A 25032-nucleotide genomic window follows, 5' to 3' on the forward strand; every position below is an offset into this window, starting at 1 on the left:
GGCTGGCAAGTGGGCTGGGGTCCCCCTGGGACAGGATTAGGAGTCACGGGGAAGCATGTGGACTTCATCCCGGAGAGCACGTGAGGAGCTGTCCTGTGGGCACGACGGCACCTGATCTGTAGATGGTCTTTATTTGGAAGCCTGTCTTTGATTCCAAGAATTGTGGCATATTGAGGGAAAAGGAAGAGAGCAATTTACAATTAATTTAGCCAGAAGCATCAGAGCACTTTCGGTGGAGAAGAGAGGAGATTGCTGAAAATTGAATGCGCCGTGAAGCGGCTATTACTTCACTGGCTTCAGTTCGGAAGAAAAGGGAGGAAGAAAGGGTATTTCCACAGCACGGGGTACGGAGGCATGACGGGGGGAGGGGACACGGTCTCCGGGCCGGGCCTCACCCCGTGGATGGTGGCAAGAAGGCCCTAAGTCGCTGCCTAGCACTCCACGTGCTACTGTGCACCATCGATCTGCTTCTGTTCTCGTTTGGGTCGCTTCCGGCGTTTTGTTTGTTTGCTTTACAAATAATACTAGGTCACTGGATATGCACACGCTCAGCTTCTTCACTGATGCCAGATCGGGTCCCGAGCAGCTGTGCCCGTTGCATCCCCACTGGCCGTACTCCTAACACTGGGCGTTCTCTGATTTTCAGATCTTCTCCGTCCCTCTCGTGGCTGCGAAATAGCAGGTCGTCATTTCCGGTGGCATCTCCTCGATCGCTAGTGAAGTGGACCATCCTGCCATGTTTCTGGCCATTTGTGACTCCTTCTCGGTGAAATTCCTGTTCCTTCTTGTGCCTGTTTTTCCCAGATTGGCTTCCTGGATTTTGTAAGTTGTACAAGTTGTAAACATCTCCCAGTCTGTGGTTCACCCTCTCACTTAACAGCAAGGGAACAGAAGGTTTTAATCTTGCGATATTCGGATTTGTCCATTATCCCCCTGTGGCCTGAGCTTTTGGAGTTTTGCGTCAGAAAAGATTTCCATTGTCTTCCGAAAGTGTCACAGGTTTTCTTTACGTTTGTGTTTTTAACCCGACCAGAATTAATGTTTGTGTAGAGATGTAAATAATCATGTTGACTGAAAAGTCCGTTTCTCCCCCAACTGATTTGCAAGGCCCGTCGTCGAATAAATCAAGTTTCCGTAAATGGATGAGTCTGTCAGCTGTCTGCTGTTTTCCACTGTTCGGTCCGTGAGCCTTCCCCTGTTCAAAGACCACATCTCCTTGATTACTAGAGCTTTCTGACGAGCCTTCCTGATGCGCGGTGAGTCCTCCTACCTTGTTCTCCTTCAGGAATGTCGGGCTTTTTTTTTCTTTTTGTGTCAGTTTTACAATCGGCCTGTCAGGGTTCACACGTGTCATGGATTTCGACTGGCATTACATTAAGTTTATAGATTAATTTTGGGGAAAGTAAGCATCTATACAAATCTGAACACGGATATTTTCCTGTTTATTTCAGCTTTCTGTATTGTCCTTTAATAATGTTCCATAATTTTCCCTGTGAAACTCCAGTATGTCTTTTGTTAGTTTATTGCTACATTTTTAAGATTTTTGGTTTCACTTCCTAGCTTCTTATTAATAGGGTATAGAAATGTAATTAATTTTTATCTGTTGAATTCGTATCTAGCAACTATACGAACTCTGTTTATAGAAATATTATAAACATTATTTTATTGTGGTATTATATAATATAATAATAATATATTATTATTATTAATTCTAATGATTTTTCTCTACACGCTTTTGGGTAGACAGATGATTTTCTTCCTTTCTGATCCTTTCCCATGATTGTTCTAGCCATATTGCGATGCCGGGGCACTCCTGCAGAAGTGGCAAGAGCAGGTGTCTTGATTTCATGGTGTCATGACGTATGATGTGTGTTGTAGGAAGATAACCTTTTGTAGATATCATTCATTGAGTTAAGAAAGCTGTCTTTTGTATTAATTTTCTGCTGCTGCGTAACAAGTTACCATATGTCCATGGTGCCCAACACACCTCTGTTAGCTCCGTTTGCATGGGTCAGCCTAGCTGCGGGGTTTGCTCCGAGCCCTACGGGAATGCAACCAGTGTACTGGCCAGGCTCCCGTCCCACCTGGAGCCTCGACGAGTCTTTTCCCCAAGCCCAATGAGGTGGTCGACAGAATTCCTCCCTCCCCCCCCCCCCCAGCTGTCTGGCTGAGGGCCCTAGCTTCCTACCGGCCGTGGGCGGCCCTGTGGCTTCCTGCCATGCAACCCTCTCCGTGGGCAGCTCACGTGAATCTCTTGTGTCTGCTAAGGTGGAGTCTTCTGTAACGAGACCTAATCACAGGATTGACAGCCCCTCACCTTTGCCATATTCCTGCCCACACTCAACAGGAGGGGTTGTTCTAGAGCGTGAGCCACTGGGTGATTGTACCACACGTTGGGTGCCCAGTTTGCTCAGTGTTTTTTAATTAACCAATATTGAACTTGATTCATCTTTAAAAACCTATGATTACTAAATGATTTTTCTCTCTTGATGTGTTAATATGGTGGATTTTATTGTTTTTCTAATATTAAGCAATCATATTTGGGAGCTAAACCTACACCCAGCATGAGGCTTGACTCACAACCCCGAGGTCAAGAGTCACATGCTCTTCTGGCTGAACCAGTCAGGCACCCTGAACTTTATTTCCATATAAACTCTATTTCTATTTCTTTTTTTTAATGTTTATTTATTTTTGAGAGGGAGAGAGAGAGAGAGAGCAGGGAAGGGTCAGAGAGAGGGAGACAGGTTCTCGCTGATAGCAGAGAGCCCAGAGATCACCAACCACGAGATCACGACCTGAGCCGAAGTCGGATGCAGAACCGACGGAGTCACCCAGGTGCCCCTCTATTTCTGTTTCTCTTACTTGGTTATTTTTCTTATCAAATCCTAAAGTTACCAATATTTACCTTCCTTTCAAATAATACCAAGATCACTCCTACTGCGCTCATCACTGCGGTTATAACATGACACATGACACGACGTGGTGTGGAGTGACCCGACGGGACACAGGACACAAAATGACAGGGCATGGCATGGCGTGATCTCACACTCCATGACATCATACGACATGGCATGATGTGACGGGCTGTTGCCTGCTTTGGTCTCTCCTTGTAGAACCCGGCTGCTTCGTTTAACACGCTCCTCCGTGGCCCCCCCCCCCCCACCCCTTCCACCTTGCCGGAAGAGGTGCACCCAGAGTCCATTCTGACACCCTCACTTGCCTTGTTGTCTGCTTTGATTTTTGTGTTTTAAACTTTTATTCCTCTTTCTTTCCTTCTTTCTTTCTTTCTTCTAGAGAGAGAGAGTGCATGAGCGGGGGAGGGGGCAGAGGGGCAGAGGGAGAGAGAGAATTAAGGCAGGCTCCATGCTGAGCGCAGAGCCTGATGTGGGGCTCAATCCCGTGACTCTGAGATCGTGATCCGAGCCGAGCGGGACGCTCAACCGACTGAACCACCAGGTGCCCGTGTTTTCCTTCGATTCTCATTCTGGTTACTCCTCTGGGAAGTCAGACAAGTGCACAGAAGTTTGGTTCTTCTCCACCAGGACTCTTTATGTTGGATGTGGCCAAAAATCCACCTCTAAATGGCTTTGCTGTAAAGCAAAGTTACGGGCTCAGATGACCGGAAGATTCAGTCGGTGGCTCCGAGGATGTCACCGAGGTCCCCGTCGTTCTCCACCTCTGCTTTCCGTGTGGTTTTACCACAATGGGTGGTTTCACCCTCATGGCCCACACATTGGCCCCCTGTCAACCCCACCTCCCGCCTCGTGACACAAGTGGTTGTATCAGTTCCTGGGGAAGACCGTCTTCTCTGGGAGCCTGGCTCTGGGACCCATTTGCCCACGTTGGCCTGATTTGAGCCAGCTGCCCGTCCCTGAACGAGGGCGGTAAGGTAAGATAGTTGGCTGGAGCCTGCCCAAGCCCACCACGTCTGGAAGTAGGATTCATCCCGCCCAAATGCATAGTGGAGGTGGGGGAGGGGTGAGTTCCCATCCAAACCCGTGGCTATTGGCTGGAGCACCGGGGGAGTGGGTGCTCCACTCCCACCAGAGGCAATGAACGAGCATGTCCCTCACCGTGCTCCTGGAGAGAGGACTGAGGCTGTCAGCACCCCTTCCTGACGTTCAGACAATGCCAGAGGGTTATTTGCTCACTGGACCCGAACCCAAACCGAATAGGGTCCTGTGGTCCCAAATTTGAGAGTCAAGTAAACGTTGCATTGCCATTCTCAGAAAAAATTCCCTAAGACATCCGAAGTAGAACTACGTTTAGGACTTCTGAATTCTGAAACTCCGCAGAATTATGTATCCACCTTCTCCTTCCAAGAGGTCAGGAGGTAGAAGGTGGGGAGGGTGTCTGAAGAAAGGACAGAAGTCCTGGTGTTTCCCCCGATGAGTGACGGCGCGTGGGTGCCCCTGCCGTTCACGTTCTCTCGCAAGGAACGCCTGATTGTTGCCAAGCGATACCCAGTGTTGGAGAGTCGGAGGCACGACAGGTTTGGAAAGAGGCCTCTCCCGAGAGGACACTGCCCGCAGGCAGAGGCAACGCCGTGTCCTCGTCTCCCTCTTCCGTTTTCCAGGGGACAGGACTGCGTTTCCAGAGAGGCTATTGGGTGTGACTCATCCCTGGGAAAAATGAAGTGTAAATTTCAAATTCATGCTACCGAAATGGGATTAAGCTAGCCCCTGGCCGATCTTCATGGACTCTATGCAGCAGTGACTGAAACGAGGGTCAGTGGCCTGGGCCACCGTGAGCGTAATCCACCGTAATGCTGGGCACAGAATCGCATTATTTTAATAATCTCATTTAATGTCTCCTCACCAGCGGGGGCCCTTGGAGATTTGCAAGTGTTAGCTCTGAATTCTTTACACGAAAGGCAGATGAATTTGAAAGTGATCGTTGCCCCTGGAATATGGATACCCTTGTTTGCAGGGGGTCTGTAATGCCGGCGCTGGGCGTCCTGTGTGGTGTGAACACGTGCTGGGGGGGAGCAGGGCCCCCTGGGTTCACGTGGCATTTGCGAGATGGATGGGGGCTCCGGGGTGAAGGCCGGACGGTGGAGAGGCGCCGGGCAGGCCTGGCTTTCCGCACCGGCACGGAAGGCGCCCGCGACGTGCCCGCGACGCACCGGTCCCTGCGCTAAGGTTTGCTTTGGGGCAGGTCACTTCTCTGGGCCGCGAGGTGCGGGTGTGACGCGCCCCGAGGAGCTTTCTCCCAGAAGCGTCGGGGTCCCCTGTGCCCCAGGTCGCTGTGCTCCCGGATGGCCGGCAGGGGGCGCTGTCCCTCGAGGGCCCGGAATTCCGCCGAAGTGTCCGGATCCGAGAACCGGGCCCACTTTCGGCTCCCAGCTTTCACAGCTGCGCATCCACCTTCCTTAAGACAGAGGACAGCGTTTTATCTAAGGGCGAGAGGGAGTTGGGAGGGGGTCAGTGTCACTTGGCGGGCTACCTGCCTTGGGTTGGGTTTACCGCGTCACCGGCTAGAGAGGACACGCTACTTCTCGTGACCGTGTCCGGTAAGGAAGACGCGGCTGGACCCGCCCGGGTCCTGGCGCAGCGTGGCCCGGACGGAGCACCTGCCTGGAGGAGGGAGAGGGCGCGGCGGCCGGGCCCGGACCACTCCTGGCCGCCCCGAGAGCTTCGTGGGCAGAAGGGACAGGAGCCAGGCAGGCCGACAGGGAACGGAGCGGCGAGGGGGGGGAGCCCCGGCCCTCGTCCAGCTGTCACGCCCACGTTCCTCGCCAACTGTGTGGGGGCGGCGCAGGTCCCGGGGAGCACCGGCCGGGCGGGTGCTGGTCACCTCACCAGGCTCCGGATGGGTGCTCAACTCTGGGCACCTCCTAGAACCGCCTAGGGGGGCTCCAGGGTCTCGCGTTCTGGAGCAGCAGGGCTTGGGGGCGCTGAGCTTGCTGCCTCCCGAAGATTCCCGGGCGAGCAAGGGCTGACAACCTCTGCTCACCCCGGTGGAGTGAGTGGGGTGTAGCCTGCGGGCCACTGTGCTACACCCAGGCTTGCGGGCTGCACACGCGTGTCCTCGCGCCCGTGGGCACACTCCCCTCCCCGCTCCAGGCTGCTGGGGACCGCGTGTCTGCACGCCGGCCCCCGGTGGCCTGAGTCTGGCTCCTCCATCAGCACCAGCAAGATCCGGGCCTAAAACAGGCAGGCTTCTCCAGGGGCCTCTGCTCCCAACCTAAATTAAGATTTCCTCCTTTAAAAAGTCCTGTTTTCGCAAGTGTGGTCCAAGGGAAGGAAGCAGGGACAATTAGAGGAACTTGGCGGCCTGCACGTTGGGTGTTGGGTGGGAGCCCGCTCCCCTGTTGATGCCCTTTTTCTCGGGCCTCAGTTTGACAGGAGGTGGCAAAGGCCACAGGCTCAGCCCTGCCTCCGTGGTGAGCCCCCACCCAGCCTCCGAGCCCCCCCACCCCGGCCCCGGAGCCCCCGCCCGGCCGCTCAGCTTCAGAGGCCGCTGGCCTGGTCTCTGCATGCCACCCTCGGGCCACCCAGCCCGGACCCCAAGCCTCCAGGTTCCTGCTCACTCCCGACGTGCTGAGAACTCGGGGCCGAGTTTGGGGGACCCCCGCCTCACAGCAGCCACTCGCGCTGCTTTTCTCCAGCTCCGGTCCCAGTGCAACACTGGCGGTGATAGCCGTTCCCTGGGGGGAGGGAGGTGCCTTACCGACACTCGAGGTCCTGGGCCTAGAGGAGTCACCGGTTATAATCCCTGAGTTGTGATGGATTCACTCGTGAGGGAGTTTTGGAAGAAAGCTTTAAGGAAGGGACAGCAGCAGAAATATGGCTGGATACATATTCGAAGATCTGATTTATGTCTACTAGCTTAGAAAAAGTCCCAAATATGAGGTATGATTTTTTTCTTTCTTAGCAATCTAGTTTTTTGTTTTTAATTTATTTATTTGAGAGAGGGAGAGCACGTGCGGGGAGAAGGGCAGAGGGAGAGCGACAGAGAATCCCAAGCAGGCCCTGAGCCGGCAGCACGGAGTCCGACGTGGGGCTCAATCCCGTAACTGCGAGATCATGACCTGAGCCCAAATCGAGAGTCTGCGCTCAACTGACTGACCCCCTGGGCGCACCGCTACTATTTCTGAAAGCGCCTAAATTCTGTTCTTCTAATTTTTGTCTAGAGCTACAAAAAAATCCCTGGGGAGGAAAGTGAGGGTCTGGCGGTTTCAGTTCAGGGACTGATTTTCCAGACGCTGGCCACCAAGACTTCTTAGTTATGAGTCCACAAATGTGATTGCAGCTGCGGGACAGCTGAGGGGACAGCTGAGGGGCATCAGTGGGGACAGCTGAGGGGCATCTGTGGGGACAGCTGTGGGCATCTGTGGGGGAAGCTGTGGGGACAGCTGAGGGGACAGCTGAGGGGACAGCTGAGGGGAAGCTGCGGGGACAGCTGCAGAGCCCTGTTGTCTTTCTGGCCCCCTCTGCCATCGTGACACCTCTTCTGATCGGTACTGTGAGTGGCCCATCACCTCTCTGGGGCAGCCCGGGCTGTCATGAGCTTTCACCACCTGGGCGGGGAGCTGGAGAGATTGAGCTGACTTTTTTAAAGAAGTCAAGTGCCTGCCTGAGCACATGAGCTCATGGGAACCTGGTGACCCTCCCCGGGCTCCCTGGGGGCTTCTAACCAGGGAGGCCGGCCCCTCACAAGCTGCCACCCTGTGGAAAGACAAGACCTGTGGCTAAGGTAGAGAAGCTGATCGATCCAGGTGGCTGTTTTGTTGTAGAAAGGCAGGGCACGGGATCCTAGAAAGTTCCCTGGGGCCCCTCTGCCAGCCTTCTGGGACGGGCTCCCGCCTCGTTCGGGACGGAACTCCCCACTCGTGCTCCCGTGTGGCCCTGAAAGGACGCGGTGTTTGGAACTGACCTAAACCCTGTCCCCTGCAGTTTCGTCTGCCCGACGCCCGAGCCGGGCACGGCATGCGTGGACCCCTCCCGACGCTGACGTGTGAAGAAAAGGGGGCACTAGCTTCAGAGACCACAGAGTGAACCGTCGCAAAATTACCGAATCTCTGTAACTGCCGGCATTTACGCACTCCCACCGAGGGAAAACGAAAGCCACCAGAACAGAAAAATATTTCCCAAGGGAAAGATGGCTTCCCTCTTCGGTGACCTGAGAAAATTGACCACGGTTCCATTCAACATCTTCAGGCGCCTGAGTTTTTGTTTGCTTTTTTTAATATCCTTTACCTTTTTAATAAAAAGTAAAAAACAAAAAAAATACATCAATGTCCTGAATAGAACCTCTCTATGTAAAGGTGTCACTAAACAAATAACATAGGACCAGACAGAATAAATGGGGCTGCAGATAGCAATACAACATATTATGAAGCGCTTATGCGTGTCTGTGTATACTGTATGTGGATGTGCAGGTACCTGTGTGCACCTATGTGTGTATAAATATGTAAATATTTGCCTACATACGTCACACACACACATATTTATACTGACCTCTTGAGATCGAAGTCCAAGGCACTTTTTACAATGAACAGGTTAAAGCCATTAATTTGGAACACGACTGTTTCTGGGTACATGTCGATTTGTGGTGCCCACATCGCAAGTCCCGTTTTCCGTTGCTCACCTCGGACTGTCTCCGGTGGCTGTCGTGACTGACAGACTAGGAGTGTCTCTAGACGATGAAACCAACTCCCCTTGCTAGTTCTCTCGGGGGAGGCGAGCGCCCACTGATGGGCGTCGCGGAAGTCACACAGCTCTCTCGCTCTGTAGCGCCTGAGCGGGGCCGGGCCACCCTCCCGCCGGCCCCGCTGGCACAGGCTGAAACCAGAAACCCGGAAGGGGCCTGGCGGTGGCTCTAGGCTACAAAGCAAGTTTTAAAGGAATTAGACTGGGAGAAGACCGCCCGTTTTGTACACGTCATATGACCTCGAGTGGAACTGTTTTTGTCCTTGTGATCGTACAGGACTTGACCTCATCGGGTGATTCTGGAAAGGAGGGTCAGAGAACAAATGGTTTAATTCTCCAGCTACCGCTTAACGTGCATACGGATCACTTGGGGATCTTATGAAAACGCCAAGTTTCATTAAGGGGGGGGGGGGGCGAGAGTCTGCCTTTCTAAGTTCCCAGGCGCTGCTGGTGCGTCTGTGGGCCACACTGTGCGTCCAGCCACAAACCCAAATTCCGGGCAAGGCCTGCTCTCCCCAAATCAAGAGTTTGCATTTGGTTTTCTTGCTCTAGACCGAAGAGTAACTTTGAGGGGTAAACAAGAACGCACCTGCTCTCTATGAACGTAAAAGTCTTAGTCTGAGAGGCGCTGGAAGAAACAGCCAAAAAAGACAGTTCTATTTAGCAGCAGAAAAGCAGTGAGGGACAGATCAGTTACCACCAGCACATTCATCACTTAATTGTAAAATTGAGAACAAACTGATTTCCTTTACCCAGTGCTGAACACAGGCGTCCTGCAGTCTGACCGAGCCCAGCCTCACGCGCAACTGAGGGCAGCGCGGACACCGAGAGAGTTTCCTGCACTAAAAACAAAGCGCGAGCAGCCTGAAGCTGGCCGTCTGGGGACTTCTCTTTCAGACGGCCCGAGTCACTGACGCCTGGGCCTTCTACGTGCGAGCTCCAGAGGGCCCCACCCTGCCCCAGAGAAAGCCTGTTGCCCTGCACTCTGAGCATGTCTGCGTGGACTTCCGGTTTGGGGAGAAAGGAGACACAGTCCCAGGGCTCCTGGGGCTCCACGCTTCGCACCTGTGCGGTATTAGCCCGAAGTGAGGAAAACGAGAGAGGGGCCTCCTGGGGGGATTCTAGAAAACCTTTGTTCTGTAACCAAACACATCCTGTTTTCATCTGGAAATAGTCCCTCCGTCATTCAGAGGAGGGAAGTGAGAAATTCTACGTGTCTCAGCTATTCAGACGGGGGCGGGGGGGGGGGCGCGGAATTCGTGAGTTGCGTAAGGAGAGAATTTCCCCCAATTCTGCCAGTGAAGACAGCGTCGGTTGAGGCTCCCTTCCTCTCAGCTACACCGGCGGGAAGGGAGCCCGGCTCTGCTGGGTCCAGCTGTTCACTGCTTCCTCCCTCCCTCTGGGCCGAGCCCCATGTGGGGGTAAACACGGGGAGCCCCTGCTTCCTCCAGGGGCTCGCGCCTGCACGCTGGGTCTCACTGGGCCTCACTGGGCCTCACTGGGTCTCACTGGGTCTCACTGGGCCTCATTGGGCATCACTGGGCCTCACTGGGTCTCACTGGGTCTCACTGGGTCTCACTGGGCCTCACTGGGTCTCACTGGGCCTCACTGGGCCTCACTGGGTCTCACTGGGCATCACTGGGCCTCACTGGGTCTCACTGGGCATCACTGGGTCTCACTGGGCCTCACTGGGCCTCACTGGGTCTCACTGGGCCTCACTGGGTCTCACTGGGCCTCACTGGGTCTCACTGCACCTGCGGAAGTGAAGCTCCAGGTCTGGTCTGACCCTGACACAGATAAGCTCACAGCGCCTGGATTTCGAGCCTTGTGTCACAGGAGCACAGGACTCTTCCTAGACCCGATTGTGACGTCCCTGAAGGCAAAGCCGGGTGGCCGAGTTTGAGACCCCTATCGTGTACGTATTTACGTAGCAGGGTCTTTGCGTTTACACAGAAAGAACCTGAGCATTTTTCGAACTGGCCGGGCACAGCTACCAGGGGGGGTCATGGCTTTTAAAATCTCATCTGCAATGGCTTGATAGAATTTAGGGTAGAATTTTTCCTCTAATCTTGGAACAGGGTTCTTTTGTCTCCAGCGGGCAGGTCTTGGAGAATCAGACTGTGACGGCTCTGTGGGTCCGGGTCGGCAGGGGTCGTTAACAGTGATGTGCACTCAGAAACAGGTGTTGGGAGAGCCGGCGACGCGCAGGCCGCCAAGGACTAGTTTGATACAAAATGTGAATTGAAAGTTACAATATATTTTATAATATAGCAATATATTTCATATTTAAAATAAACTTATGCTTTCTCCTATCATTAAAAAATAGCGAGCAGTACAGAGGCAAGATGCAAATTCATACTGAAGGTCACGTGATTCTGAACACAAACACTCCACTTTCTAAGTCGGCCACGAACGCGTTCCCTCCGCTAAATCCTGCCGCTCTCTCGTCTCCTCTTCTGTTCGGTGCATGACGCGGGGTCTGGGACCGGAGTGAGTAGTGGCGCCATTGAAACCTCTGACGAAGGTGGCTGGGTCCTGGCTGGGACTGTGCGACACGGCCGGAGGCTGTCCTTCCTCTGGGAACACGGCTGCTCCCGTCACAGTCGTACTGGATTTGTCACTGATTTTTTTTGGCTATAAATTCAGCATTTCTTTGGGATCCTAACTACGGGTTGGTGTTAAATTTTGTGCTTTTCCTCCATCAGCTTGATTGGTCACGACACTTCTTTAGTTTCAACACACGGTCCGGCCCAAGATGCGGCTTCCAGAATGCGCTTCTCAGGCACGTAAACAACCGTCACTCGACACTTGGCACCTGGGCGTGGAGGTCAGACGTTGGAGCTTCGCTGACGGTTTTGTTCAGAAGGAACTCCAGCCCATGCGGGGCGTTTCCAGGGATAGTCACAGCTCCTTTCCTCTCTGTGTGTGCTCACACTGCCCTGCGCTCACACTCCCCTGCGCTCACACTGCCCTGCGCCGAGTGCCGTTTCCACCTATCTCGGCAAAAACCCTACGTGTCACCCGTCTGACGGGAACTTAACGTTAACTTCCACCCGTGCAGCCCAGGCGAAGCCCAGGAGAAGCGCACTCGCCTCTACTAGCCGGCCGGGGGCTGGTGGTCCAGCCGGGCCCCTGGGACACCCTCGCCTGGCGCCATCGATGGCCCCAATCTCACTCGGGGTTTCCTTTGGTGGCAGCAGAGAAGAAAGGGACGGTGTCTAGGGCATCACCGCGCCGGCCGCCACGCTGGAGGCCACCGGACGGCCGCGTGAGGTGCGGGGGCAGCGTCGTCGAGTTCCTGGGGCGGCATCACGGCCACCGGCCAGCCTGACTCCGCTTCGGAGCCACTGTTGGGGAAGCGGGATGAGTGCCCGGGAGTGGGGACGCGCGCCGGGATTTAAAGCAGTAACTTACTGGTGGGGCAAGGACTTCCCGGAATCTCGGCTGCGACGCCTGTGGTCTGGGGCGAAACACTGGTCCTGGGTGGGGGAGGAGCCGGGGCCCGTGTGCCAGTCCCGGGTCCCTCCCGCTAATTTCCCTTCCCAGGTGAGGTGTCCTCATTGCTTTCTGGTGACTCTCGCGCACATTCGCACGCAACTCCCAAGCGTGGGCTCGACGGGACCCGGTGTGGCTGCTGCTGAAGGCCAGCGCGACTCTGTCGTAAAATCCACGGAGTACTTTGTACTTAGGGGGGGCTACCTATCGGCTTCCCTTTAAGCACAGAGAAACCGAGGTGTGACGTGGTGACATTAATTGGCCAAAGGCATGGGTCCAGCATTGGAACTGAATTCCTCCGATTCTGTATCTCTAGCTTTCTTCCTGTTCCTCTCCTTCATCCACGTGGAAATCACTGGAACTCTGAGGGGGGATTCCTCAAATGTATCAGAATCATTATTTCTTCAACGCTGTTCCTTCTTGGCCTTTAAGCGGCAGCTGTCCTGGCTCGCTCGAGCCTGGCCGGCGCGGGCGTCCTCTGTGCCTCCCAATTTATGAAGTCGCCGCTACGCACCCGGCACCCGCGGAGGCTGGAAGGTAGCCACGACCCAGGGCCTCACCCCCCTCGTTCTCTCGAGTGGCGTTAAGCATTTTTAGAGATACCACGTCATGACGTTGCACGTCGTGAGGATGGTGAGAGCAGTTCAGACGCTTTCTGACAACTTACTGATGTCGTGGCCTTCGATCCAAAAGGGGCAGATTTTTATTGGGACTTCAGTCTAAGGAGGAGCGAGCCCCGAGTCTGGTAGGATTTGCCAGCTGACGCCACGTCCCGAAATTCCACAGAGACCAGCGGTCTTAGGGTATCGCAGTCCATCCCTGACTTCACAGCACATGAGGCTACAATATGGCTTAAGTGACGGGGGGTGGCTCTGGAGTTTTAATTCAAGTGTCTGGATATTTTGGGGACTCGTGGGTATTTTATCTGGCACTGAGTTATCAGAAAAGGTACAGGAGGGCTCTGCCGTCGGGTCGGCCTTCCGCGAGTGGGCAGAACTCAGTTCAGCATTAGAGTGAGGTCATTGCGAGTGAGAGTTTTACATTAGTTCACACAGCCGATTCTCCAGCAGACAATTAAATCTCCACTGCCACCAGACTCGGAACGAGGGAACGAGAAGGCACAGTGATGGGTCCGCTACCTGGTCCCATCTGTCTGTGACGCTGAGGCACAGCGGGATTGGCCACAAGGCAGGCTACGGGGAGGAAACCGGGGGGGGGGGGGAGGGACTACACTTTGGATGATCAATACTGAGGTCATCAAGGTCGATTGCACTCGCAGGAGAGCGGTAACTTCCCCACATGAAGCTGAGGGGCTCCCGTTTACGGTCACAAGATTGGCAAAGACTGGATCGTTTTTGAAGACTGGGCACGGTGCCGAGGAAGAAAACTCCACACAGCTACTGCACTGCCGTGAGCTCAAGTCCTGCCCCAGACGCCCCTGTGTTTCCGGGGGGCCAGTGGCCTCCGCTTCCGGAGAGGACTCCAGCCCCTCTTTACCAGTGTCGCCAGCTTGGTCTTTGGCGTTCATTTCGGTGCCCCGCGTTAGTGAGGGGTTGAAGAATTACCCGCAGACCTCCGGGGCTCAACGGCGGTCTGTGCAGGGGGGTGGCAGTGGAATCTTGCGTGCCATTTGCTTGAAGTTAAGACTAACCCCCCGTGAGCGTGAACGTGCGCACACACGTCATGGGTCACGGCGGAATGGCAAGGGCGAGCAGGAGGTCACGGGCGGGGACCGTCGGTCAGCGACCGGGGCTGGAGCGCGCAGCGTGGCGGACGCGGTCTCCACCTTGCGAGTGGAATTAACGCCGTAAAGAAACCGCATGGTTATTTCATCCGCCTCCACATCTGTTTGTATGCTCGGCTGCACTGCCACTGAGAACAGGAGCACCATTCTTGGGACACGAAAACGGAGGGTGATCTGTCGGATGATCGACAGTTAAAAGAACAAGGAGCAAAATAAAGAGCCAACAGCAGGGGTGGCAGGTGTGATACGCAAAACACCCAACGGACGTGTCCTCCGGTTACCACGAGGAGAACAAGCCCGTTTAGGGAAAACGGCAGCAACAGGAAGAGAGAAAAGGGGAAGGTTAGCAAGACGCCCGATCTTGCCCGGTTCCAGGGTCACCCGCCTCCTGCCATCTAGTGACTCCCTTGTCCCTAGAAGGCCTGGCCCAGTCGATGTCAGGACGTCAGAGACGTGACAATGTCCTGCGCAAAGGGAGGCCGACCGTTTGCAGATGACACCCTTCCCTGAACAGACGGGATGCCGCGAACCGTGTCGTTCGCCGCCCCGCAGCCCAAGTCGAGGACCTCACGACGGAAGCGGTGACGGGGCAGGCTGCGTCACAGCACACGGGTGGTGGCCAGACACAGAGTAGTAAGGGACCGCGTCCACGCGCCTCGCCTGCCAGCGCCTGTCACGACACTGGGTCTTCACGCTTCTCAAGTTTCTTGGAGTTTGAGACACATTCGAGTAGTTTTCGCACCAAGATCACTGTGGCGCAGAACAGGCTGCTGACAGGCCCGCGTCATCTGTCCCGGCCCACAGGGCTCCCTGAGGGTCCCGTTATTCTCAGAATCTTTCGCTTTGAGGCGGTCTCAGGCCAGGCAGAAGGGACCACGGCCCCCCCCCCCCCACTTCTTCCAGCTCGGTGGCCCCCAGGTAGGGACTTGGGCCCCTTTGCGCTCCTGACACCTGGGGCTGGAGCCCTGCAGCTGCGTGAACGCAGCCGAGCAAAGCCCCAGACGTGCTGGTCCTCACTCAGGTGTCACTGGGCTGCATCTGCTGGCGCGTGCGTGCGCCCACGTGCAGGGACCCCGTGCCCTCCCCTCACGTGCTCCATGGGAACACGGCTGGCTCAGATACACGGAGGAAACTCTGCGGGGCTGTTGTTTTCAGAAGACTGCTCATCCCTCCGGGATGCCAACAAGTCTGGCTGGGCGTTCGTCTCTAGCCGAGCAAGCGGGGTGCGCCCCCAGGGTGAGGCGCCCTCTCTAGCCTGCGTCTTTAGGGAAGCTCAGAATATGCCCGACACTAGCAACCCCCCTGAGCTGAAAGCACCCACATTCAGATTCAAGCCAACTCCACGTGCATTACAGAGCGCCTACTGTGTGCACAGTAAGGTACCGGGTCCCTTTCTAGTGGGTCAAGTTCAAACGAGAAGAGACCTGGGTTGAATGTGGGGTGTGTGCATGCACAGACGTGCAAACACACAGGTTTATATGGGTATTAATATTGGATGGAAAATCTGGCTTTTTACTTTTTTTTTTTTTTTTTTTTTTTGTCTAAATTGGGTTTTATGACTCCGGTATGAGAGGAGACAGCGCCGGTTTTGGCCAGTGTCATCCAGAGGCAAGGAGAGGGGTGTGCCCAGGAACCCGGTGAGGAGCCCACGCCCAAGCCTGACACCGCCCCCAGGGGACCCTCCTCTGGGCTCCTTCCCCGTTGGCCCCTTCCGTGCACCTGTCTGCCCCCCCCCACCCCCGCTCCCGCGCGAGACCGGAGATCGCGCGTGGATTTCTGTTCTGCGCCACCGCTTCCTGTCCCCCCCGTCTTCCCGCTCCCAAGTGGAGGCACCTAAACAGAGATTAGATTTCTGGTTTCCAGGCGTATCCAACCAAGCACGCCGAACGAACGGGAGCTACTTAATTAGCTGGTCTCTCCTCTTTGCGCTCCCTGGTCTGATTGTTCCTTGATGGCGCAGTGACCAGGACAGAGTCGATTTGCATCTTAAGACCTATGGGTTCCGCTTCCGGAGCGGGCGTTCATTTAGCAGCTGCTGGAGCTCGTGTACGGGGTCGGGAAGGAGGCGGAGCTGACCCCGAGGGGGCTGTCGGAGGGCGGGGGCGTGTGCGGGGTGCCCGCCGCGCCAACCCGGGCCTCGGCGAGGGCAGACAGGAGCTGCTGCTGCTGGCGGAGCGCGTCGGCGATGAGGAGGGGCAGGGAGCTGAAGCCGGCCGCCAGGTGCTCCAGCTTGGACTCCAGGCTGGCGATCTGCTTCTCCAGGTCTTCGCTGCGGTCGTTGAGCTCCGTGATCAGGTCGTACATGACGTTCTGCATCTGGACAGAGAGACGGGCACGGTCGGCACGGGTGGGTCGGCCCGGGGGCTGCGGCAGAACCGACGCTCCCGGGTCGCGCGGGGGCAACGCCCGCACCAGCGCGTCCGGTCCGGCCGACCACGGACAAGCGCTTACCTTCCGGAGACCTGGAGGTGCGGGCGCGCCGAGAACCGACGCGCCGCGTGGGAACGGCGACGGCCCGTTAGGAAATGCGTTTAATGGGGAAAGAGCTACTGTTTCTCAGAGCGGGGAGTCTCCGGACCGTCTTCGGGCCCTCGCCGACCCGACCGCTCCGCTCAGAGGCTGCGGGAGCCTGACGGTCAAAGACAGGGCAGCGGGCGGGGCCACGGTCCAAGCACGCGTCTGCAGCCCGGCGGCAGGCCCTGGGACCCTCTGAACGGTGGGCTCCTTATCGAGCAGGAGTTAATAATGACTGCACGTGGCCCCGGCACCCTGGCCCCCGGCTGCTCCCAGCACCGCGGCCAGCAGAGTGGTGGGTGTCCGGTGAGGGACCTAACCCCTCCCTGGGTGGCCCGCGGCCAGGCGGAGTTCCTCATGGGGTCGCAGCCCCTCCCCTGCCCGGGCAGTGGGGAGGGGTGCCTTGTCCGGGCCCCCGCCCCCCCCCCCCCCCCCCAAGGGCCGGCTGAGGCCTTTGTCCATCTGCCACGGTTCAAAGTCTGCCTCCGACCTGTCCTGTCTCCTTTACTCGCGATCGGGCCCCCCAGGAAGCCTCCCGCCTCACTGCCGTCTCCCGGAGCCCCTCGACCTGCCCTGTGTCCCGCCCCCACTTCACGGCGCAGCCCCGCCCCACGCCCGCTCCAGGTCCTGCCCACCTGCTCCCGTCCCCTTTCGGACCACCTTCTGTGGCGCTAGCCCACCTCTTACTCCTGAGTCTGTCCTTGTCTGCGTCACCCACTGTGTCACCCACTGGGAGGGGGGCTCCTTCAGGGCAGGGACCCTTCCCTGGTGGGCTCCCGATGTGTCTCAAGGGCCTAAAACAGCCCCTGGCACGTGGGAGAAGCTCCACGAACAGTCGTGGACGGGGTGGGGGTTGGATGTCCAGTGCACGTGGTGGGACACAATTCACGGCACAGATTATCCCCGTGTACCTAGAAGTTTCCTCAGCGTTTACCACCGAGACCTGAGTGTCTGGAAGCAAGGCAAGAAGACCGCGAGGGCCCCAGCCCGGGGCTGCCTGTGAACGAACCCCGAAGGAGGCCGTGGGAACAGGGGCAAAGAGGGGAGCCCCCAGGCAGCTGAAAATCAAGTGAAACTCAAGAGCCGTCAAATAAGCTTGCTCCTCAGAGGAAAGTCGTAAGACGGTCAGAGCAGAGCTAACAAACGGGGCTCAGGCCGGGCCACCCTTTCCCTCCTGCGTCAGGCGTGTGCCAGAGACCCCGTGTCCCCCAGGGGCCCCGCCGCGCCCTCCAGCTGTCCGACCACAGACCTGGGGGCTGCCGCCCCAGCACAAAGTTCCACCCGGCCCGCCTACCCCCTCCAGTCCAGCCCATCATCGCACCCGAACCACGTGGGCCCCAGCCTGAGCCACGGTCATGCCCCACGGTCATGCCCCGAGGTCCGGACATCTCCCTCATCAGGCCGCTTTCTGATCATAATGTGGCTTCCTGAGTGGGCCTGTCACACACTCCTCTATGCGACAGCGACACTTCTTAGTAAATTAACAAGTGACAGGGCGTCTGGATGGCTCTGTCGGTTAAGTGTTTCACTCTTGATCTTGGCTCAGGTCACGATCTCAGTCTTGGGAGTTGGAGCCCCACGTCGGGCTCTGCGCTGACAGTGAGAAGTCTGCTTGGGATTTTCCCTCTGCCCGTCCCTCCCTCTGCCCCTCCCCTACTCCCACACACACACACACACACACACACACACTCTCTCTCTCTCTCTCAAAATAAACTTAAAAAATTAAAAAAACAAAAACAAAAACAAAAAAACAGAACAAGTGACACCAGGCTTGGGAGTGAGAGCCACAAGAGCCCTCAGCCCCTGTGGCTCCCAGTCCCCATGGTGGCCGTGGCCGAGGGCCAGGTTGGCGGTTGCCCCCAGGCGATGTGGCCCTTGGTCATCTGCCAGTAACATCCTGATCTCATTCGTCTGAAACTCCAAGTTAGGCCAGCAAGACGCAGAGACCCTGGTGCCTGGGCCACGGGGGCGGGGACCAAGGCGATGGGGAAAAACAGAGTAATGGCAGGTGGCGAAGTCTGAGGGCCAGAGAGGAGATGGGGAAGGGGACGCTGAGGGTCCCCGGAGGAGCCGGTGCAGAGGCGGGACGAAGGCAGCCCAGCCTGGGAGCCCCCAGAGGAGACGGGACGTCACCAATGAACAATCCAGAACCTCCTGGAGATGCACGCTGTTTCCGGCACCTTTATTTGCCTGCAGGGCCCGATGAGCCTCCTTTGAGTCTCGGCCTCCCCTCTGCGTCAGAATGAGAACGGCCTAATGCAAACCCTGCCGACACTTCACGAAGCATCCGCACAGACAGCATCTCATCTGATCGCTTGAGCCTCAGACGTTAGGGATTATCTGCACGCGTTGATTGAAGAAAGTGAAGCCAACGAACAAAGACCCAGGTCCTCCAGCCGCCAGCCCATCACGTCCCGAGGCCACGTGCCCCTTTTCTTCGTCTCGAGGGGACCAGAGGGCAGGGGTGGGAAGGCGGCCAGCTGAGAGGACGCGGCGCTACGGTGTCCCCCGCTCCGGTGACTGGCTGCCGCCGCCGGGGCCCTGGGTGGGTCTCCTGGGGGGGGAGGGGGGAGCCAGAGCCCCTCTCTCCCGGCCTCACCCCTGCCCCACGCAGCCCTGCCGAGGCCTCCCTCAGCCCCTCCCCTCACACCCGTCCTTCCAGGTAACTTGTTCTATCACTGATGGTCTAGCTCCCCGAGGGGCTTCCCTCCCCGGGCCTGCCCCTCCCTGGGCCTGGCTCCCAGAGACGCTGCGGGCGGCGTTCAACCAGCGCGGGCGTGAAGGTCGGCTGGTCTGCTGTTCCCAGTCGGACATCCGCCACACTGTGTCCCGCCAGGCGACGGGTGGGGCCGGAGACCTTGCTGCTCGCGGGAGGACCTCTTGGGTGACGCTGTCGGGCCCTTCCCGCGTGGCAGTGGGCGGGTCCCCGGCAGCTTCATGCTGGTCGTGAGTGGTCCGCCTCTTGCGAAGTAGAGAGACCCCCCCCCGCCCCCCGTCTGGGGCCAGAAAGGCTGGTCTCGGGGGATTCGAGGAGGCAGGAAAACGAATTCCCAGTCATAGCCGTGTGACCTGGCGCATGGCCACCGGCGTCTCGGGCGTCCCCGTCGGTGTGCGTCGCCCTGGGCCCTTGCCCTGCAGCTGACAGCACGCGGACGTCATCTGCCGTCCCCGAGCAGCGAGCGGCCGGCTCCTGGCCGGGTCCTCACGGCCACACCCGGGAACTCTGGCGGCGTCCCCACGTCCCGCCACGTCCCGCCACTCACCTTGGAGAGGTCCACCAGGGTGTTGGCCTGGTCGCTAAGCTTCCTCTGCTCCATCTTGACGCTCCTCAGTCTGCGGGAAAGTCACCGACAGCCGTGCTCTCCAAGTGCGCGCGGCACCGAGCTCCCGGTGCGGACCCCGCGTCCACGCCCGTCCCCCTCCTTCTGGACCCGGCGTGGGGACCTCGAGCACAGGGGACAACTGACCAGAGTCGCGGCTGCTCAGGTCCCCGAGAAAGCAAGGTCTGGTCTCTGTGCACGCTGGTCCTCGGCGGCTTCCGCCCCCTGGCCACTCTCGGGTCATCCCTGCCCCCCCCGCCCCCACCCTCCAGTGAGAGCGAAAGGCTTCACCCCTGCTCCTCCACTGTGTTTAAAGTACCTCTCTGTGGGCATCCACGGAGGTGCAGGTGTGTGCGTGTGACTGTGTGTGTGTGTGAGGGTGTGTGTCCGCGTGATGTGCGGGTCCGCGGAGGTGCGGGTGTGTGGGTGTGAGTGTGAGAGTGTGTGTGTCCGCATGATGTGGGGGTCCATGGAGGTGCAGGTGTGTGTGTGCGAGTGTGTGTGTGAGTGTGCGTGAGCATGTGTGAGAGTGTGTGTGTCCGTGTGATGTGGGGGTCCGTGGAGGTGCAGGTGTGAGCGTGTGTGAGAGTGAGTGTGTGTGTCCGTGTGATGTGGGGGTCCGCGGAGGTGCAGGTGTGTGTGTGCGAGTGAGTGTGCGAGTGTGTGTGAGTGTGTGTGTCCGCGTGATGTACGGGTCCGCGGAGATGCAGGTGTGTGTGTGCGAGTGTGTGTGATTGTGTGTGTGTCTGTGTGATGTGCGGGTCCGCGGAGGTGCAGGTGTGTGTGTGTGTGTGTGTGTGAGAGTGAGTGTGTGTGTCCGCGTGATGTGGGGGTCCGTGGAGGTGCAGGTATGTATGCAAGTGTGTGTGATGTGCGTGTGACTGTGTGCGTGTGGCTGTGTGCGTGAGTGTGTGTGTCGTGTGATGTGCGGGTCTGTGGAGGTGTAGGTGTGTGTGTGTGTGTGTGTGTGTGTGTCCGCATGATGTGCGGGTCCGCGGAGGTGCAGGTGTGTGTGTGTGCGAGTGTGTGTGATGTGTGTGAGAGTGAGTGTGTGTGTCCGCGTGATGGGGGGGGTCCGCGGAGATGCAGGTGTGTGTGTGTGAGTATGTGTGATGTGTGTGAGTGTGTGTGTGTGTCCGCGTGATGTGCGGGTCCGCGGAGGTGCAGGTGTGTGTGTGCGAGTGAGTGTGCGAGTGTGTGTGAGTGTGTGTGTCCGCGTGATGTACGGGTCCGCGGAGATGCAGGTGTGTGTGCGAGTGTGTGTGATGTGTGTGTGTGTGTGTCTGTGTGATGTGGGGTCTGTGGAGGTGCAGGTGTGTGTGTGTGAGTGTGTGTGATGTGTGTGACAGTGTGTGTGTGTGTGTCCGTGTGATGTGCGGGTCCGCGGAGGTGCAGGTGTGTGGGTGTGAGAGTGTGTGTGTCCGCATGATGTGGGGGTCCATGGAGGTGCAGGTGTGTGTGTGCAAGTGTGTGTGTGAGTGTGCGTGAGCGTGTGTGAGAGTGAGTGTGTGTGTCCGTGTGATGTGGGGGTCCGCGGAGGTGCAGGTGTGTGTGTGCGAGTGAGTGTGCGAGTGTGTGTGAGTGTGTGTGTCCGTGTGATGTGGGGGTCCGCGGAGGTGCAGGTGTGTGTGTGCGAGTGAGTGTGCGAGTGTGTGTGATGTGTGTGTGTGTGTCTGTGTGATGTGGGGTCTGTGGAGGTGCAGGTGTGTGTGTGTGAGTGTGTGTGATGTGTGTGACAGTGTGTGTGTGTGTGTGTGTGTGTGTCCGTGTGATGTGCGGGTCTGTGGAAGTGCAGGTGTGTGTGTGCGAGTGTGCGAGTGTGTGTGAGAGTGTGTGTGTGTCCGCGTGATGTGCGGGTCCGCGGAGGTGCAGGTGTGTGTGTGTGTGTGTGTGTGTGAGAGTGAGTGTGTGTGTCCGCGTGATGTGGGGGTCCGTGGAGGTGCAGGTATGTATGCAAGTGTGTGTGATGTGCGTGTGACTGTGTGCGTGTGGCTGTGTGCGTGAGTGTGTGTGTCGTGTGATGTGCGGGTCTGTGGAGGTGTAGGTGTGTGTGTGTGTGTGTGTGTGTGTGTGTGTCCGCATGATGTGCGGGTCCGCGGAGGTGCAGGTGTGTGTGTGTGCGAGTGTGTGTGATGTGTGTGAGAGTGAGTGTGTGTGTCCGCGTGATGGGGGGGTCCGCGGAGATGCAGGTGTGTGTGTGTGAGTATGTGTGATGTGTGTGAGTGTGTGTGTGTGTCCGCGTGATGTGCGGGTCCGCGGAGGCGCAGGTGTGTGTGTGCCAGTGTGTGTGATGTGCATGTGACTATGTGTGTGTGTCCGCGTGATGTGGGGGTTGGCGGAGGCGCAGGTGTGTGTGTGAGAGAGAGTGAGTGTGCGAGTGTGAGCCTGTGTGAGAGTGTGTGTGAGTGATGTGTGGGTCCGCGGAGGTGCAGGTGTGTGTGTGCGAGTGTGTGTGATGTGTGTGTGAGTGTGTGTGTGTGTGTCCACGTGATGTGCGGGTCTGTGGAGGTGCAGGGGTGTGTGTGTGTGTGTGAGTGTGTGTGAGTGTGTGTGATGTGTGTGTGTGTGTCCGCATAATGTGCGGGTCTGCGGAGGTGCAGGTGTGTGCGTGTGACTGTGTGTGTGTGTCCATGTGATATGCGGGTCTGTGGAGGTGCAGGTGTGTGTGTGTGTGTGTGTGCGAGTGTGATGTGTGAGTGTGTGTCCGCGTGATGAGTGGGTCCATGGAGGTGCAGGTGTGTGTGTGTGTGTGTGTGTGCGAGTGTGTGTGATGTGTGTGTGTGTGTGTGTGTGTGTGTCCACGTGATGTGCAGGTCTGTGGAGGTACAGGTGTGTGCGTGTGACTGTGAGTGTGTGTGTGTGTGTCCGCGCGATGTGCGGGTCTGTGGAGGTGCAGGGGTGTGTGTGTGTGTGTGAGTGTGTGTGAGTGTGTGTGATGTGTGTGTGTGTGTCCGCATAATGTGCGGGTCTGCGGAGGTGCAGGTGTGTGCGTGTGACTGTGTGTGTGTGTGTGTCCATGTGATATGCGGGTCTGTGGAGGTGCAGGTGTGTGTGTGTGTGTGTGTGTGTGCGAGTGTGATGTGTGAGTGTGTGTCCGCGTGATGAGCGGGTCCATGGAGGTGCAGGTGTGTGTGTGTGTGTGTGTGTGTGTGTGTGTGTGAGTGTGTGCGAGTGTGATGTGTGTGTGTCCGTGTGATGTGCGGGTCCGTGGAGGTGCAGGTGTGCGAGTGTGTGTGAGAGAGTGTGTGTGAGTGTGTGTGTCCGCGTGATGGGCGGGTCTGCGGAGGTGCAGGTGTGTGTGTGTGTGTGTGTGTGCGAGTGTGATGTGTGTGTGTCCGTGTGATGTGCGGGTCTGTGGAGGTGCAGGTGTGTGAGTGCGTGTGATGTGTGTGTGTGTGTCCGCATAATGTGCGGGTCTGCGGAGGTGCAGGTGTGTGCGTGTGACTGTGTGTGTGTGTCCATGTGATATGCGGGTCTGTGGAGGTGCAGGTGTGTGTGTGTGTGTGTGTGTGCGAGTGTGATGTGTGAGTGTGTGTCCGCGTGATGAGCGGGTCCATGGAGGTGCAGGTGTGTGTGTGTGTGTGTGTGTGAGTGTGTGCGAGTGTGATGTGTGTGTGTCCGTGTGATGTGCGGGTCCGTGGAGGTGCAGGTGTGCGAGTGTGTGTGAGAGAGTGTGTGTGAGTGTGTGTGTCCGCGTGATGGGCGGGTCCGCGGAGGTGCAGGTGTGTGTGTGCGAGTGAGTGTGCGAGTGTGCGTGAGCGCGTGTCCGTGTGAGGTGCGCGTCCGTGGAGCCTCCGACTCCTTCCCCTTCCGCAGCGCCCCGCCTGGTGCTTGGGGGCTGCGGGCGTGACAGGCGCCCCCCGGGCTTGCTGAGCGGGGACGGCGCGGGTGTGCCCCGTGCTTCCGGGTCAGGGGGTCCCGGCCCAGGCTGGCGGCCGGCGGCCCCGGCACATACTCACTGGTGGATAGCTTGCAGGAACTTTCTCTGGTGCTTCCGGACCTTGGCGTGGTCGATCTTCTTCAGCAGCTTCGTGTGCTTGTAGATCAGCCACGTTTCCCGAAGGACGTTGGCCGCGGCGTTCTTGATCTGAGGAAAAACCGACAAAGCAGGCGGTCGGGTTAGTCTTCCGAGGTTCACGTCGTCTGTTTGCTACTTTGGCCACCTCTGGGGACCCGGTTCTGCAGAGACCCCTCGCCTTCAGCGATCCGTGCACCCTGACGGAGAGGGTTCCGGTTCACCTCCTGTCACTCCTGCCTCGGACACAGCGGACGAGCCTGGGGTCGAGGGCGTTTCTTGTCTCTCAATTACTTCAGGCCGCCTCTCGACCGCTGTTCCTGGTGCTACATTTAGTCAGGCTGCAGCCCCCCCCCCCCTCCCCGGGCCGGGCGGCCCTGGGGGCCCCCGTGGGCAGAGACACGCGGGCCACCGCTCCCGGCTCTACCTGGGACCTCCGTCTGGGGCACCCGGCACCTCTCTGGGATTCCGAGAGCAAGCGGGTTTCTCAACAGCGGGCGATTCTAAAAGGCCCTTGGAGGAGAGGCAACGTCTTTCCCACAAACGGAACCAGGGGCCTCGGCAGGTCCACCGTGTTCTTTCCCCAACGGCCAAAAGCATTTAGACCGCGGTTCTGCACGTGAGCGTAGCCGGCGTGAGGCTGAAACGATCTCGAGGCGGCGTCTGAAAATCGGCGACGATATTAAGGTGTGAGGCCCGCACTGCGTCTCGGCCAAGGCCGGCTCCTTCGCGGCGCTCGGCGCTCCACGCCGTCAGCTGTCGACGTGGAAAGCGCGGATCTGCCCGGCTCCCGCCCGAGCTGGGACGCGTCAGTGACATCCAGATGGCAGGGGACGAAGTTTTAATCCAAACACAGACGTCTTCAGCAATTAGTGGCGAGAGCAAGGGACACTCTCTCGTGGAGCGCGAGCCAAGCGGAGTCTTGAGGAGCCGCCCCCGTTTCCGGGAGCCGCGGGAGCCGGCCCGGTGCAAATCGAGCCCCCGGCCAGAGGGACTTTAGGGGAAGCGGAGCGCCCGGGCCCGCTTCTTCGGACGGCCGTCCCGGACGGGATGCTGTCAAAACGCCGAGGCGTGTGCGAGGGCCCAGGAGGCACTGTTCTGCAGGCTGAGAACTTCTGTGTGCATCTGTTGGGAAAATTTATGACCGAGGCTGGAGCATATTTTTCATTGGTGCTGAAGGGATGTTTTTAAAAGAACAGCTAAGTCTTCTCAGAAATGTCTAAGTGACATAAACACTGCTTTTTTGTTCGGTAAAAATCCACTGGGAAAATGGTTTTAAGTGGCTTAATT

General features: G+C 57.7%; 1 protein-coding gene across 1 annotated transcript in view; it reads right to left on the reverse strand.

Annotated features, from left to right (window-relative positions):
- Window positions 1–10891: 10891 nt before the first annotated feature.
- Window positions 10892–25032, reverse strand: part of KCNN3 (potassium calcium-activated channel subfamily N member 3) — a 127294-nt gene continuing 113153 nt past the window's right edge. The window contains 3 exon segments of the mRNA XM_045456041.1: window positions 10892–16209; window positions 19671–19740; window positions 23687–23814. Of these exon segments, the coding sequence (XP_045311997.1) occupies window positions 15919–16209; window positions 19671–19740; window positions 23687–23814 (489 nt within the window). The 3' untranslated portion in view covers window positions 10892–15918.

Source organism: Leopardus geoffroyi, chromosome C3 (genome assembly GCF_018350155.1).
Source record: "Leopardus geoffroyi isolate Oge1 chromosome C3, O.geoffroyi_Oge1_pat1.0, whole genome shotgun sequence".
NCBI lineage: Eukaryota > Metazoa > Chordata > Mammalia > Carnivora > Felidae > Leopardus > Leopardus geoffroyi.